Source organism: Astatotilapia calliptera, chromosome 8 (assembly GCF_964374335.1).
Source record: "Astatotilapia calliptera chromosome 8, fAstCal68.1, whole genome shotgun sequence".
NCBI lineage: Eukaryota > Metazoa > Chordata > Actinopteri > Cichliformes > Cichlidae > Astatotilapia > Astatotilapia calliptera.
Window position 1 is genome coordinate 12,819,456 of NC_137429.1, and position 16,277 is coordinate 12,835,732.

Below are 16,277 nucleotides of genomic sequence, written 5' to 3' on the forward strand. Positions count from 1 at the left end.
CTATATGCTTATAGTGAAAACACCAAATGTAAAAAGGCTCATTTACACCACTGAACCCTGCTCTCAAAAACTGACATAGACATAACACTAACTTTCACCACTTATTTCTCAAATCCAGATACACAAAGTTTTAAAAACATGTTTAGTGACTTCTTCTGTAAGTTTGGAGCTTTACGTCACCGTCTTGGTTGGCTGGTTGCGGTCAATAGACTTACATCAGCTAGCTTCTGTTACCTACCTAGTAACAGAACCAATAACTTGGGGGGATATAAGGACACTAAAACTAAAAATCAGCTTAAGGGGATCACTTTTGTGCTGTCCCTGGCTGCAACCAAGGTTAAATATAACCCTGGTGTCCACTTTAACACTCTGTCTCTTAAGCAGTAAGTGTTGTTTCGTTGTTTGGCTTGATGCACTGACAGGGGAAACTACACCTGGATGATTAGATACTATTTTGTGTCCCCTGGAGCTTTATTCTTTTACTCTGCAGCACCACCACCAGCCAAAAGCTTAATGACAAGATACAAATTACCTGCCAATTGTTAGCATTCTGATGTTGTTGTTAAGCTAGTGCCACTGTAGCTGATTGCAGCCTGGGGTGCTAAGAATCTTTGCAGCCCAGAAAGGATGCTGGCCAGATTTCATGTTCTGCTGATTCTCTTCACTCCTGATCCTGTAGTACTCATAATTAATTTCATTTCTAATTCCACCATTATTCTGTTCTACATAATATGATTAAAAATTCACTCTCCTCTCCTTTTGAGTTCCCACGTCTGTTTGGTTTCTTCCTGTAGCTCATCCTACACCATCCCTCTCTCCTTCAGTGGCTCTACTTTTGGTTTCTTTTGGACTCCTTGCCTGTCTTCGTGTGCTGCAGTCAGGCTCATCTGTCTCACTTGCTGTTATGCAGCACTGTGCATCATTTTCTTTTCTTCCCAGTTGTAGCAGATTCCTTCAATTTCAGGTGTGTAAGACACATAAGGTGCAGGAGATGACTTCAGCAAACTGCGGTTTACCCTCGAGCACACAAGGAAGAGCTGCAGTTCACGACTGTTGATGAGCTGTATAGCATGGAAATAACCTCCCAGCTTATCCTGTAGATAAGCAAGCAAGAGGGAGGCAGTCATTTGCCAGTTAGTTAAGCTTTATAGCTGCACACAGTCAGCTTTTGGAGGCAATGGAGGAGGAGAAGGGGTTAGAAGAGGATGAAAAGAAGTAAGAAGTCAAAGGAAAGATGGAGGAGAAGAGAGAGATTTATTTATGCTGCATCCTTAACTAGGGATGTTATTATAGCACAATAAGAGCTGCAGACAAAGTCCAGATTATACTGTTTGGAGTATGCAGCAGCTTATAGGCTGAATCATTTTATCAGTACTGAGCGTAACCCGCCAAAAAAAGAGTTTTATATTTATCAAGAATATTCTTAATTTTTCTCCATGTTGCAGTGGTTTCACTGTGCCAGTAATTTACATATTTGTGTGTGCAGAGATGTAGATCAGCATCACTGAATATTAATTGTTCTGTTGAGAAAGGGTAACTGAATGGGCTGCAAGTGAAATTGAATTTAACCGCTTTTCTTAGGCAAGTTGCTGCAACTGAAGCATGAAAGCTGTGGATTAATTTGTTGATGCGAATTCCATTATTCAAACCGCTTATGCAAGTTCATCAGCCGTTTGCAATTTCATTTTCTGTCCGATAGTAAAGTAATCATTCTTGCTTTGACCGAAAAACAACGGCGAGCAGAATCACGTTTCCTTCATGGCATAACATGCTTTGAGGGAAAAATTTATGGTTGTGTAGCTTTGCAGGTCTTTTTAAAATGCTGTGCTGAGGAAATTTTCCCTAACTGCATCAAGTTTTCAAGTAATGCTGAGGCAAACTGAAGTAAGCGGCTGTAAAACTGTGTCGCTTGTGAAACATCAGCAAAAAGGAAGGAAGTGAAGGTACATCTACAGTTCATAGCCACCGTGTCACTATGCATTTCACTGTGTGCTTTCCCTTTTTTAAGAGCTGTTTACAGTGAGAAATCAGGATGAAATATGCACATGACTCAGTTAAGTGACTGTAATACTAGTCTATACTGTCATGAGTGGCAGAAGAGGACCTAAATGTAGACTTCTGAGGCAAAAAGCAATAAACAAACAAACAAAATCAACATTTATTTAGCTGGACTATTGAGTCCATAGCAGAAAATTAATTGCAGAATCCAAAGAAGCCTAACAAACAATAAAACAAAGGCAGACAGCAACTCTGCAAACACAGAATAGCAATTGGGGCAGAGTGGAGACATCTGAGAGACACAGCTGAACTAAATCAGATAACAAGAGGTGGTGAGGTAAAACTAAAACATGGCACCGGAGACAAATGACTATCAAAATAAAAACAGGAAGTAACAAGACAGAAAAACACCACACAGAGACTCTAAGACTTGACAGGGAACAGAGGGCAGGTAAAACACAATGTAGCCTCAAGGACTTAAATCTATTTTATGATAACACAAAAAAACCCAAAATGGATAATCCAGAAACACAATTACACAAATCACAAATAAGAAAACTGTTAACAAAGGACTAAGAACAGCCCAAAAACCCAAAGCGCTGGGTCAAAGAACCCAGGACCACATAAACACACAGAATCATTAACAAGCTCTAAGAGTCAGACTCATTATACTTTTTCTCTTGTATAGTGCTTAACAAATTTGTTTGACCACCACACAGTGGAAGGCTTATATCACATCGGCCCCAAATGAAAATTTTAATGATTCTGTGATGGTTAATCCTATACTATGTGCTGAGCACATACTAATGCACTAATACTCAAATCTAACATTTATCGGTAACCACAAATGTTCAAATTTACTGTTTTACAAAATCCTAAAAAATGGTAAAGCATATTATTTTTTTTAGTAAGATACTTGTATTTCTGAATAGATGAACTAGTTTTACTGGCTAAATGTTGTGCTTGAAGTCCAGTGTGCCGTCTCAAATTTGGGTATCAACACGTGAATTCAGATTGTTTTTTGTTTAATAAATAGCAATATATGTCTTAGTTCTGAACACAAATGTTCAGAAACCTCTGAAAATGTTTGCATTTCCTGTTTTTATTACAGGTGGTCTAATAAATGAATTAAGCAAATGTTTATATGCAGCATTATATCTCTCCATCTCTTTCTCAAAACCTAAAGAGCCGTGGGCACCTGTTTAAACTAAAAGGCAGGTATTTGTGTCAGAGTGGGTCACTTGGCCCTTACACCACGTGTTTGGGAGTCTATTGTCTCTATACTCCCAGTGAGGCTGGGGTGTGAGTCAGCGAGTGGCAGTGCCAACCCTTTTTGGCATGTTGAACACAAATCTCAGTGTCATTCTGGCCAGCTGCCTATCCTCTCCACCTAGCCTTTTCTTTAGCCATCTCATCCCTGACTCGCTCACAGAATCACTGCTGCTGACAATCTGGTTTTTCTTTCAGTTGCTCTATTGCTGTGTACTGCAGACGCATAATGTACTGTGTCCTGCTCCAGAGTGAGTTCGATCGACTTTACAAGAAGACATCTTTTCAAAGTCTATCATATTAGTTATATTTTGCTCTCGTGAGAAAGAAAATATTGCTAAAATGTAAAGATATATTAAAGACTCTCTCCACTTAAAATTACGTTTATAACTTTTCACTAACATAGTGATACCAAAAGCTTGTGTTACCTACAGTTAGCGGTGCTTTTTAGGTACACAGCAAGTATATCATGTATTTTAAAAAGCTGTTGTGATTGCATCTCATAATGTCTTCTGCCAGCATTTATCAGACTCATGGCTAAAATGATAAATATTCCTACCTTCCACTGCCAACATCACCTCAAAATGCAAAAAGGAGTTTGCATCATTATCCAAAGTAAGAAACCGAGTGGGTGTAATTGTGGACGTGACAAATTTTCACTTAGTTATGACCTTACTCAGTATGAGCAAATGACATTTTGTTATTGTTGACACACACACACACACACACACACACACACACACACACACACACACACACACACACACACACACACACACACACACACACACACACACACACACTGTAAACACTTTCATTCCACATCTCTAAAATGTTTTCTTGAACCCTCAGCCTTAAAGCTGTAATGACCAAACAAAATAGCTTTCATATTGGGCTGGATTTTGAGCTGGATCTCACAGGGAAAGAAAAACACATGTAATCATTGGCATAGAGTAAATCTTTAGGCAACAGCAGTCTGTGAAGAGACACTGTTTGGCACAGTAGAACTGCCTGTGAAGCTAAATATAGCTGCCACATTTGTTTAGCGAATTATTCCTATGCAGCATCAGCAATCGAATCTAGTTTTGTATGTCACATCTTCTTCTTCTTCTTCTCCCCCCTTTAGGGATCACCACCGTGGATGATCTGCCTCTGTCTCACTCTGTCTCTCTGTCTCACTCTGCATATCCTCCTTCAGTGCATCCATGAACCTTCTCTGATTTATTCATCTCTCGGCCGCTCCATATTCAATCTATCCTTTGCCCAGTATATCCCCTACCCCCTCTTCTGCACATGTCTTAACCTTGTCTTCAAACTAGTCAACCTGAGCTGTCCCTCTGAAATATTGATTTGTAAACTTGTCAGTCCTGATCACTACCAATAACAATCTGAGCATCTTCAGCTCTGCCACCTTTAGCACCAAACTCCTGTCTTGTTAGCGCCACCGTCACTAAACCATACATCCAAGCAGGTCTCACTACCATTTTATAAACCTTCCCTTTCCTTCTTGCTGCTATCCTTCTGACACAAATCACACCTGACACTCCACCCACTCCACCCTGCTTACATGCACTTCTTACCTCTATTGCGCACTGTCCATTGCTCTGGATGGTTGACCCCATTCGACCCTCACTATCTCTACTGCCTGCATGCTCACCTTTCTATACATCTTCCTCTCATTCACACACATGCATTCTGCGTGGGCTTTCATTCCTCTGCAAACATCATAGTCCACGGAGACTCCTGCCTGACCTCATCTGCCAACTTGTCCTTCAGCACTGTAAACAATAAGGTTCTCAGAGCCGATCTCTGATGTAATCCCAACCCCACCTTGAACCATCCATCGCTCTTACCTCACCCTGTCTCGCTGTCCTCATACATGTCCTGTACCACCCTCACATATTTCTCTGCCACTCTGGCCTTTCTCATGCAGTACCACAGCTTCACTCTTGGGACCCTATCATATGCTTTTTCTAGATCCACAAAGACACAGTGCAGCTTCTTCTGATATCCTCAATACTTCTCCATCACCACTTTCAAAGCAACAAAAGCACCAATTGAAACATTTGAAGCTGAAGTACTGAAAATGGTTTCTAAATGAAGTTATGATGATGATTATTTGACTTGTCTGCTTCTTTACAACGATACCAACATCCCCTCTGGCCAGGAGTTTGGTCAGTTAACTCAGCGGTCCCAACCTTTTTTGCGCCACGGACCGGTTTATGTCCGACAATATTTTCACGGACCGGCCTTTAAGGTGTCGCGGATAAATACAATAAAATAAAATTAGTACCGGTACCGAAAAAAGAAGATTTATTCATAACACACGTGAAAAGACCCAGGAAAACCAAGTTAACGATAAAAAGGATAACAAAATAACGCTGAAAACCGATAAAAACCCTGAAAACCATACATTTCACACCTGAGCCTCAACTCTCGAGGCCCGGTACCAAACAACCCACGGTCCGAGGCCCGGGGGTTGGGGACCGCTGAGTTAACTGACGGCCTACGGTTCCCAGGAGGGAGAGCATTTCACATTTTTTGGTGAAATAAAAACCAAATATTTGATGGTTCACCATCAAATTGATGACTTTCATCAGATGTAAACCTTGGGCTGAATTGGGTTTGAATTATATTTGATCCCCTGTCTTTTCACCACTATCAACACCGTTAGGTCAAATTGTAGATAATATAAGTTATTGACAATAAATACTTTACTGTATGTTTATCTATCATGTAATGGCCGTTCATTTCTTTTTCATGTCCTGCTCCCTGAGCTTGTAGTGAGCTGTGTTGCTCAGCAGGTAATATGCTTTCTTGCTCCAATTAGGTCAGAATCATTTTCACATAATCAGATTATAGTCAGACAATTTAATTTCTTGTTGTTAATAACTTCTAAAATTGTTATTAAATTATACCGTAGTTAAAGACAGGTCTGCGTTTGCTCCACCTGTCACCGTGTCTGTTTGCTTCTGCCTCGTAACACAAGAAAGGATGAGTGTGAGTCTTTGATTCATCTTACAGTCAGTTACCTGAATAGTGTCGCACTGATGTTCACAACTGCTTTTTACTGCAGGGAAAATGACACATTCCTTGTGACCTCATGACAGTTGTGGTGTATAAATAAATCATACTGTTTTTAGCAAAGTTTGACATCTCTTTCTTTATATTTATATTAAAAAAATCTTTTTAGAGGACCGCATCTACAGTGTGATCATTCTGAATGAAATAAGATTTCATTCTCTACACTTGACTTGGTTCCTTCTCTCATTTCACCATCTCTCACCCCGAAAGTCTCACTTGGATCCTTTTTTTTTCATGATAGCTCACACTTATATATTTCATAGTTCACACCTGACCTGGTAGAGCAAACACTGGGGACTCTGTGTTTTCACATTGTCATTAAATACTGTCACTTTGTAAATAGAATGAAAATAGAGAACCACACGTGAAGTTGGAATAAAAGAAAGGAAATAGATCCGCTACAAGGCAAAAAATAAAAAATAAAAAAATAAAATCCACACAGAAAAAGTGGGCCATGTATTCCATGTGGATCAAACTAGCAATGAAAAACTCTTCAAAGTGATAAATAAAAAAACAAGGCTGTTTCACACACGAGCAAACGTTTGCTTGTTATATCATGAAAGAGATTTGTCTCCTATCAGGAATTAGTAGGTTAACATTTGACCCAGATACAGCGGAGATCTGAGGTTGTTCATTACATCAAAGACTTTAAATTAAGCTTTCTCATTTAAAAAGAAAATGATCTTTAAAATAACACACTTTTTCACTGAGTGGCTTTAAGGCTGAGTTGGCCTCATGAGACAACTGAAATATGCAACTTGTCTCCTATTTTCTTATTGCAGGCTATTCAGATTCTTAATAATCTTCCAAAGCTTGTTGCACTTGGCAACTTTTTGTGCTACAGTGTCCAGCATTGTTATTTCCGTCTCTTCATGGAGAACCTTTAGACCTGTATGACATGTTTTTATTCTGTGAGCAGTTTTCTAAAGATACCAAGTCCTACATACTTCCCATTACACAAAACCATTTAAAACTACAGCATCTCTTAGAGATTAGTTTAGTTTCCAAGAAGTAAGTTTGTGTTGTGATAGCTATTTCTGCTCTCGGGCTGTGTTGGCAGCAAAGAGATTTGCACTGTGTGCAGCACACGAGATAACATGTGACTGTCCTTAGTGACCTGCACAGGCTGGCAGATACTCTCAGACTTTGCTATGTAACTGCTGAAAGTGTCTGTTAATCTATGCTTAGTCTGATCAACGAATTTAGCATTTCAATCCTATGACTGTCATCGCTTTTATAATTGTCACACTCACAGTGGTAAGGTTTTATTTAAAGGAACAAGTGGACCCAAAGGAACTAGAGATACTTTCTTTCTATATTTATACTAATATAAATATAGAAAGAAAGTATCTCTAGTTCCTTGTGGCCTTAAGGCGATGCAGTGGTTAGTACTGCCATTTCACAGCAAGAAGGTCCTGGATTTGAATCCAGCCTTGAGCCTTTCTGTGAGGAGTTTGCATGTTCTCCCCGTGTCTGGGTTGTCTCCAGGTATTCTGGCTTTGTCCTACAATCCAAAGTAATGCATGGGGTTATCTAAACCGGCTAAAGGTATTAATGTGGATTTAAATATTTGTCTGTCTCTATGTGTTAGCCTTGTGACAGACTGGGATAGTGATCATTGGGTTACAAAAAAAATCAGATAAAAAATCCCTGCAGTCAGTCACCAGCCAGTGGTTTTTTGTGGTCCCTCACAGTTGTTGACATATTTTTTTCCCTTCTGTGACTGGGACCTAAATGGGAGGCTTATTTGAGACAATCTATCAGGTTTTCTGTTGCATCATTTAAGGCTTTTTTAAAAAGGCTTTATACAGATTTTCCTTTTTTACATATGCAATACGCTTTTGCTGCTGAGAATACAAATAAACAGACTTCAGTATGAATGAAGTGCAGCTGAACAAATACATAATGTAGTTCAATCATACTATTTATTCTTATAATTATATTTGACTTCTTTAATATGACATGGATGAGGCAGAGTGATAAAATAGATATTGGTGTTGCATTTATCTGGTGTGATTCCTTGGTTTTGAAGATAGAAGCAGCATTCAAAAACTGTGGGTGTATAATGGATGCAAGTGGGTGACAATGATAATTAATCTTTTGGTCTACACTGACATGATGGCATTGCACAGCTGCTGTAGATTCATGATGTGTTTGAACTTCACCAGGTTATGTCGACCATGTGTGCATGAAAGAATGGTGAATGAACTGGTACTTTTACAACACATTTTAAGTCAGGTAAGCAATCAAAGCACATTCTACTACAAGTTTAATTCACCCAGTTACTCATATATTCATACAGAACTTTGTGACTTCTATGTCTTTGAAAAGCACTATATAAATAAACCTTACTTACTTGAGCCACAGCTGACCCATACATTGATGCATCCAGTGGCTGGTTGGATATTTGCATCATCAAGCAGTACTTAATATAGAGGCCGGTAAGTGTATATCACTTTTTCAAAATTTAAGTTCTTTTTGCTTCTGAGACCAATAAAAACATTTTAGCTGACAAGGTCAGCAGATGACTAATGCATTCATTACAACTCAATGTTACCCAGATGAATTCTGGGGTATAATGCTTGTTTAATGCTTAATAAAAGCTGTTGGCCACATACAGAGAAACCCCCCGGCCTGAGCAATGTGTGCATTCTTTTGAAGTCGAGGGTCTAATGATAGAAAGATAAAACTTGCATCAGGAAGGTCATATGCAGCATAATCTTCCAATAATGGCATATAAGGACAATGACTAAAGAATTTTGATTGTGCTTTACAATGACAGCAACCCAGCAAACTTACAGTAATCCTCCTGAGGATTATGATAATGTTGACACTATTATCCATGAGTTCAATAAAGTCCAAAAAGTGGATTGAAGAGCAGATAAAAAACAAGGTTGAGTGGTAGGTGTTACAAGAAAAGGTGCTTTAACTGAAAACGTACCTAACAAATCTTTAATCTAAAACAGGGAGCTAGCAATGACCTGATAAAGACAGAGGGAGAAGAAAAGGCTAAATACAGATTAACACAAAGTCAGTGATAGAAAGAATGAGAACCCCGACTAAAACCAATCCAGTTCTTCATCTGTTTCTTACTATATGTAATAAATTGTACTTATTGGTGGCTGAATGGCACCACAAGCTCTGGAGGCAACAAACACAGCCCAAGCAGAGCCCAACTGAAGCATTTCAGAGCAAAACCAAAACTGTCTGGCCACCCAGTGCTGGGAAGCAGCTGAAGTCAGCTGTCTCTCCAGACTGCCTGCTGGGAAAATACAGTTTTACTCCTGGAAACAGATGAGAATCAAAGTATAGATGACAAATGATAATTTGGAAATGAGAGGGAGCGTGCAGATTGACAGATTTAAAAATGGGAGAGGAGAAGGAAGAGAGGCTAGATAGAGGGGAAGCAAAAGAGAAAATAGGGTTATGCTAATTTGAATGGATGGGGAGATTAAATAGAGGCATATCAGGTCATGTGCCTTCTAGAGACAGGGCCCTAATCCCCTTCTCCTGCTTCTTGCAGCTCTACTTCGCAAACATACAGTACAAATGCACACACTCGCACATATTCACATACACAAGATGACGTAAAAAGACTGGTGCACTGTGGAGAGCATTTTAGATGACAGTCGGGAAAATGGAGTAAGACATCTGGAACTGCAGGGAAAAGAAGAAAGAGTGAAGAAACAACATGTGTAAAATATTTTATTTTACTTTTTTCTTCTGTTACCAGTGCACGCTGTTGGTCCTTCTGGAATATTTACTTTGAGCAAACTTCACATGTGATAAGGATTTGTTTTATTTTTTATCTTTTGCAAAGTCAAGGCTTGTAATCAAACACATATTTACCTTTAAACCTGAATTAGACATCAAAAATACACGCTGAGAGACAGAGAATCAGCAAGCATATGGAAGACAGAGTATCATAAGTAGAATGAAAAAGTACTTCCTTAAGCAAATATTAAAAGATGATGCTTTAAAATAGATATCAGCAAGAATCCTGCCATGACATGACAGCAAAGGACATCAACTATGTCTAATAATAATTATTTGGCAACCAAGTGTTTTCAGTGGCTAATAAATGTAGCAAAAATATCCATACAAATGTGGACATTCAGTTGTACATACTTATTTGATGCTCAGCTGATGATATTTGCAAAACAGGAAATAGATAAAAAGCACAGATGAGTTCTGTGACATGTAAAAGGGCAAAAAAATCTTAATCATCAGGAAATGATTACATATACCTATGAAGTATCAAAATGTATGCACGAAGGTCATAACCTCACTCTGTTCATTTCTAGAGCTGATACTAGCTCACACACACAGTTACGCAGAGGAGCCCTTGAGAGTCCTTATCAGCTTTTTCATGCATTTAAGATAAGATAATATGGTCTTCAATTTACATAATTTCCTGCTCCAAAATAACACAACATTGCAGCAGAAATTGACAAAGGCAGGCTCTGTCAGTGTGCTGTTAAACTGCTCAAGGCCAGCTATGATTATTTCAGACAACTGCCACTAAAAAAACTGGGACATGGTGTACAAACATCATCTTCCTCAGATAGAATATTTTGGTGAAGATAGATAAATAGGTAGAAAATATTGTATAAAAACATTTCATTGTGTATATTTTTAAATGTGCACATAAATAAAACTAGACAGGGCAGCATCGCAGCGTGATATGTTTCCCCTATGCTCATTGTCAAAGTGTTTAGTTTTCAGTACAGTATCTAAATATTAATGAATCATTAGCAGTCGGTGCCACTGCTTTGTTCTGAGTCCTTTCTATAATTAGCTTGTTTTTATGGAATACATTACACGCTGTATACAGGTTGTTGCAACAAACACAAACGACCTTGCATGATAAGAGAAGTTCTATTATTGGAATGAAAAGAACTTGTCAACTATAAAACCAGACAGTTTCACATGTAAGGCTGATAATAAGTGACAGACACACACACATAGAGGCAGGCAAGAGAGGGGAGGAGCTGTCCTTGGTGCTGAATCAGCCACCTGTGCTTTGCTGCTGGTGCTCTTTGTGAACTGTCTACGCACATAGTATTGTATTGTTTTAAAATATATTCTTATTTTCTTCTTGTTCAATTTTTTTAATTGGACTTTAATTTTAAATACATAAGATAAAATCTATAAAATCAAATACTTGCACATATTTATGAGAAATAACTTGGTATAAGAATAGTATGCAAGTACAAGATAAATCAGTCCTGGGTATGCATCAGATAATTTGCTGATTTGTATCCATACGCATGTGCAGACACCTGCTCACAAAATTTAGAAGTGCAAACCTTTTATAAACACGGTTGTATTTGCCTCCATACCTCCACTATGCTACTTTAGTGTCCCTTTAGCTTTAACCATTGTTCTTGTGGTGTACAAATAAACATTGTATTGCACGAAATTCAGCCTTATTGCCTTTCATTTTTCATCAACCCCTGCATATTGCCCCAGTAGTGAATGCAGTCTTGCTTTCAGGAAACTGAATGAGATCATATTGTACGCAACCGTTTTCAGTGGGGGAAGAAGTTTCATTTCACTAATGAAGTAATAATATTACATTTGCAGGCTTGCTACCAATATCCTGTGCATCAGGAGAAGTGTATTAGCATCGCACCGCACTTAAACATCAACAACATAATCATGCTATTTTTATATGCGATATATTGGAATTTTCTACCACGTGCAATATTGTGGAGATAATCTACTGTTTGCTGGAGCAAATTTAAACAAGTCAAAGTTGACAAAGTTTAATTCCAAATAATAAAACCACTTTTTATAAACACAGTTAGCTAAGAAATCTTTCACTGAAGGAAAATAAGCTGTCGAAACACATCATTACAATGTTGAGCGACCATTCGAGACATTTACACTATTTTATTGGCCCTTACTCTCCATTGTAGGCAAAAGCGTAACAACAACATAGACGCTGAATATCTAAATACGATGCTTATAAGGAGAATTCAACAGCTTTCACCTGAATCTGGTACTGCCCCTTCATCATCATCATTTTCCAGCCTATAGAATTCAGCTCCTCTGCTGCTTTTGGCGTAGTTTCGTTGGTCTCGACCAATCAGGACGAGCGGAGCACTTGTGACGGTGAAATCAAAGTTGTTGTAGGAGCGCGTGTGCAAGTGAGCGAGCGAGCGGAGAAAAACTGGCCGGTGTGAGAGAGAGGAGAGAGGCGGCGGAGGGAAGTGGACGAACCGGCTGGCTGCAGCTGTTGGATATTTTTCCCACCGTGTCTTCAGAGCGAAAAAAAAAGGACAGAGAGAGCTTTAAAGCGTATTCCTAGATGGCTGCTGTCCACAAGTTAGCAGTCAGAATCGGTCCAGGGTCGCTGCACGAGAGACCGTAGGGATGCTTGCACCTCTGCATGCGTAGTTTCCAGATTCCTCTGTCGCTGTGGACTTGCCAGTTTGGTTGAGTTTTCCTGAGGAAGGAAGTTTTTTTTTTAAACAGAAAATGACAGAAATAAGCGAAAAGGAGAACGAACCTCAAAACCGGGACCTTCACCGACCACAGGCTACTGTGCCTAGTCAACAAGAATCAAAGGTAACGGAACACACCTGTGTAAAAACTGCAGGATTTTTTTTTAAAAGCAATAATCTGTTACTGATAGAGGAATGTTTTTATATCATTTTCTTTACTGTTTTATTTAGCGGTCTTTCAGTTTAAAAGAAATAATTTTTAATATGTAAATTGGGACTAAGTGCGAGTATTTACTTTCCCACGAGGCTAATTCTGTGGCGGCTTGCATAACAACCCTAACCCGCTTTAATTCAGGTAATTAGCTTGGCCTCAGAGTTGGAGAGCAGAGATTACACAGAGGGGTGTAAGCGTTGTCTGGTATGTGTGCACAAAATATCAAAAGCTGCAAGTAAACAAAGAAGAAAGGTCCTTATTGCTTGTTTAGCTTAGGTCAGAGAAGGATGTCCACAGTCGTTTTGTGTACATGCTGTAAATATTAGAAGTACAGTGTCCCAGAAGAGGAGTCCTCCCTGCTGCCAAACATGGAATCCAGTCGCCCTTTTATAACACCTCGTGTCTAGTTAAATGGATGTGCCAACACTTCTTCTGTGCTTTATCTGCTAATGTTGGCTGTTATTTGATTAAGTACATTAATTTAGGCATTGGCAGTTTGCAGACATATGAGATTACTAGACGTACAGTGCATTAGTTATCACTAATGTACACATGGAGGCTGGGAAGAGAGACTGCAGCAGCCAGCTTTAATAGTCTGCAAATAGAATTAAACAAGTCTCCCCTTGAAGTAGGTTTAATTTTGTTCCACTCATTTGTGCTCCAGTTCTCTCACTTAAATCTATGCCCTGAGAATACCTGAACAAGGTTTGGATGCTAATGCTTGTTTTCAGGGACCCTGCTTGTTTTGAGGTTAAATTGATGAGTCCAATATCCTTGGCTAAATTCAGAACCATTGTCATCGCCATTACTACTGCTCCTGCGATTAGCCTTATTTTAATCTTGTAATATGAGTTCATTGTAGTTCTTTCTGATGTAGTGTTTTGGTTTTCAGCCTTGTATACTGCCATCTTGGCTAAACTTCCAACCTCAGTAGGATTTTCCCAAATAAGTGGGGGGAAAAGTGAAAATAGAAAATTTAAGGTCAGCTTTTTATGGCAAATGGCCTTTCGGATGCAACCCTGAAGGCTTCTGTGTCCTCCAGGATAATAATAATAATAATGTTAATATTAATATTAATAATAATAATGATAATAATAATAATAGTAGTAGTAACTAAGAACAACTAAATTTTTTTTTAAAAAGGACATGGAAAACCCTCTTTAAAATAGGACCAAATGATCTGGAAAACAGAGTGGTGCTCACATCAAGGCATCGAAAGCATGGAGGAGACAAACATCTGATGACATGAAGACTCTAGTGACACTTAAAGTACAGGGTGGGCCATTTATATGGATACACCGTAATAAAATGGGAATGGTTGGTGATATTAAAGTCCTGTTTGTGGCACATTAGTATATGTGAGGGGGCAAACTCCTCAAGATGGGTGGTGACCATGGTGGCCATTTAGAAGTCGGCCATCTTGGATACAACTTTTGTTTCTTTCAATAGGAAGAGGGCCATGTGACATACCAAACTTATTGGTAATGTCACAAGAAAAACAATGGTGTGCTTGGTTTCAATGTAACTTTATTCTTTCATGAGTTATTTACAAGTTTCTGACCATTTATAAAATGTGTTCAATGTGCTGCCCATTGTGTTGGATTGTCAATGCAACCCTCTTCACACGCTGATAGCAACACCACAGGAGAAATGCCAGCACAGGCATGCAGTATCCATAGTTTCAGGTGCTGCACATCTCGTATCTTCAAACCATAGACAATTGCCTTCAGATGACCCCAAAGATAAAAGTCTTAAGGGGGTCAGATCGGGAGACCTTGGGGGCCAATTAACTGGCCCATGATGACCAGTCCAGGAAACTGTTCATCTAGGAATGCTTGGACCTGGCACCCATAATGTGGTGGTGCACCATCTTGCTGGAAAAACTCAGGGAACGTGCCAGCTTCAGTGCATAAAGAGGGAAACACATCATCATGTAGCAATTTCAAATATCCAGTGGCCTTGAAGTTTCCATTGATGAAGAATGGACCCACTATCGTTGTACCCCATATAACACACCAAACCCTCACTTTTGTTGTTCCAACGGTCTTGGAGGGATCCATCCAATGTGGGTTAGTGTCAGACCAATAGCGGTGGTTTTGTTTGTTAACTTCACCATTCACATAAAAGTTTGCCTCATGACTGAACAAAATCTTCTGCGTGAACTGAGGGTCCTGTTCCAATTTTTGTTTTGCCCATTCTGCAAATTCTGTGCGCCGATCTGGGTCATCCTCGTTGAGATGCTGCAGTAGCTGGAGTTTGTAAGGGTGCCATTTGTGAGTAGCTAATATCCGCCGAAGGGATGTTCGACTAATGCCACTCTCCAGTGACATGCGGCGAGTGCTACGCTGTGGGCGCTTGCTGAATGAAGCTAGGACAGCCACTGATGTTTCTTCATTAGTGACAGTTTTCTTGCATCCACATTTTGGCAAATCCAACACTGAACCAGTTTCGCGAAACTTAGCAAGCAGTTTGCTAACTGTAGCATGGGAGATGGGTGGTCTCGTAGGGTGTCTTGCATTGAAATCTGCTGTAATGACCCGGTTACTGCATTCACCAGATATCAACACAATTTCAATCCGCTCCTCACGTGTTAACCTCTTCGACATGTCAATGGCTGTGAACAAAGAGAAACTTGTAAATAACTCATGAAAGAATAAAGTTACATTGAAACCAAGCACACCATTGTTTTTCTTGTGACATTACCAATAGGTTTGATGTGTCACACGGCCCTCTTCCTATTGAAAAAACAAAAGTTATATCCAAGATGGCCGACTTCTAAATGGCCACCATGGTCACCACCCATCTTGAGGAGTTTGCCCCCTCACGTATACTAATGTGCCACAAACAGGACTTTAATATCACCAACCATTCCCATTAGGGCTGCCACGATTTGTCGACTAGTCACGATTACGTCGACTATCAAAATCGTCGACGACAAATTTAATAGTCGACACGTCGTTTGAAGGTTTGTAAGATCGCAAAACACGCAGGAATAAAGTAGCAGGATTTAAGAGTGTAATAACGGACTGAAACAGAAGATGGCAGCACTGCATGTACAAGGATGCCAGCTGCCGTTAAACCCCGAAGAAGAAGAGAAGCAGCTGTGTCCCAGAATTCATAGCGCGGCCCAGCTTAGTTTCCAACAATGGCGGTAGCTAGTTAGTTTTAATATTACTCTTATTATTCTTTCTGGGTCACAAAATAAACGTTTAACATATTTTCAGGCGAGAATGTAGCTGTGTAAACCTCAAATATCGGCTCAG

At 39.5% G+C, this 16,277-nt stretch overlaps 1 protein-coding gene across 2 annotated transcripts in view; it reads left to right on the forward strand.

Moving 5' to 3' along the window:
- The first annotated feature begins 12,485 nt into the window (after positions 1 to 12,485).
- The window catches only part of LOC113028396 (SH3 and cysteine-rich domain-containing protein 2-like), a 36,583-nt gene continuing 32,791 nt past the window's right edge, over positions 12,486 to 16,277 (forward strand). For both annotated transcript variants that reach the window (XM_026178637.2, XM_026178638.2), the window contains exon 1: positions 12,486 to 12,924. In XM_026178637.2, coding sequence (XP_026034422.1) covers positions 12,835 to 12,924 — 90 coding nt within the window. In that variant the 5' untranslated portion in view covers positions 12,486 to 12,834. The remainder of the gene's footprint in view (positions 12,925 to 16,277) is intronic.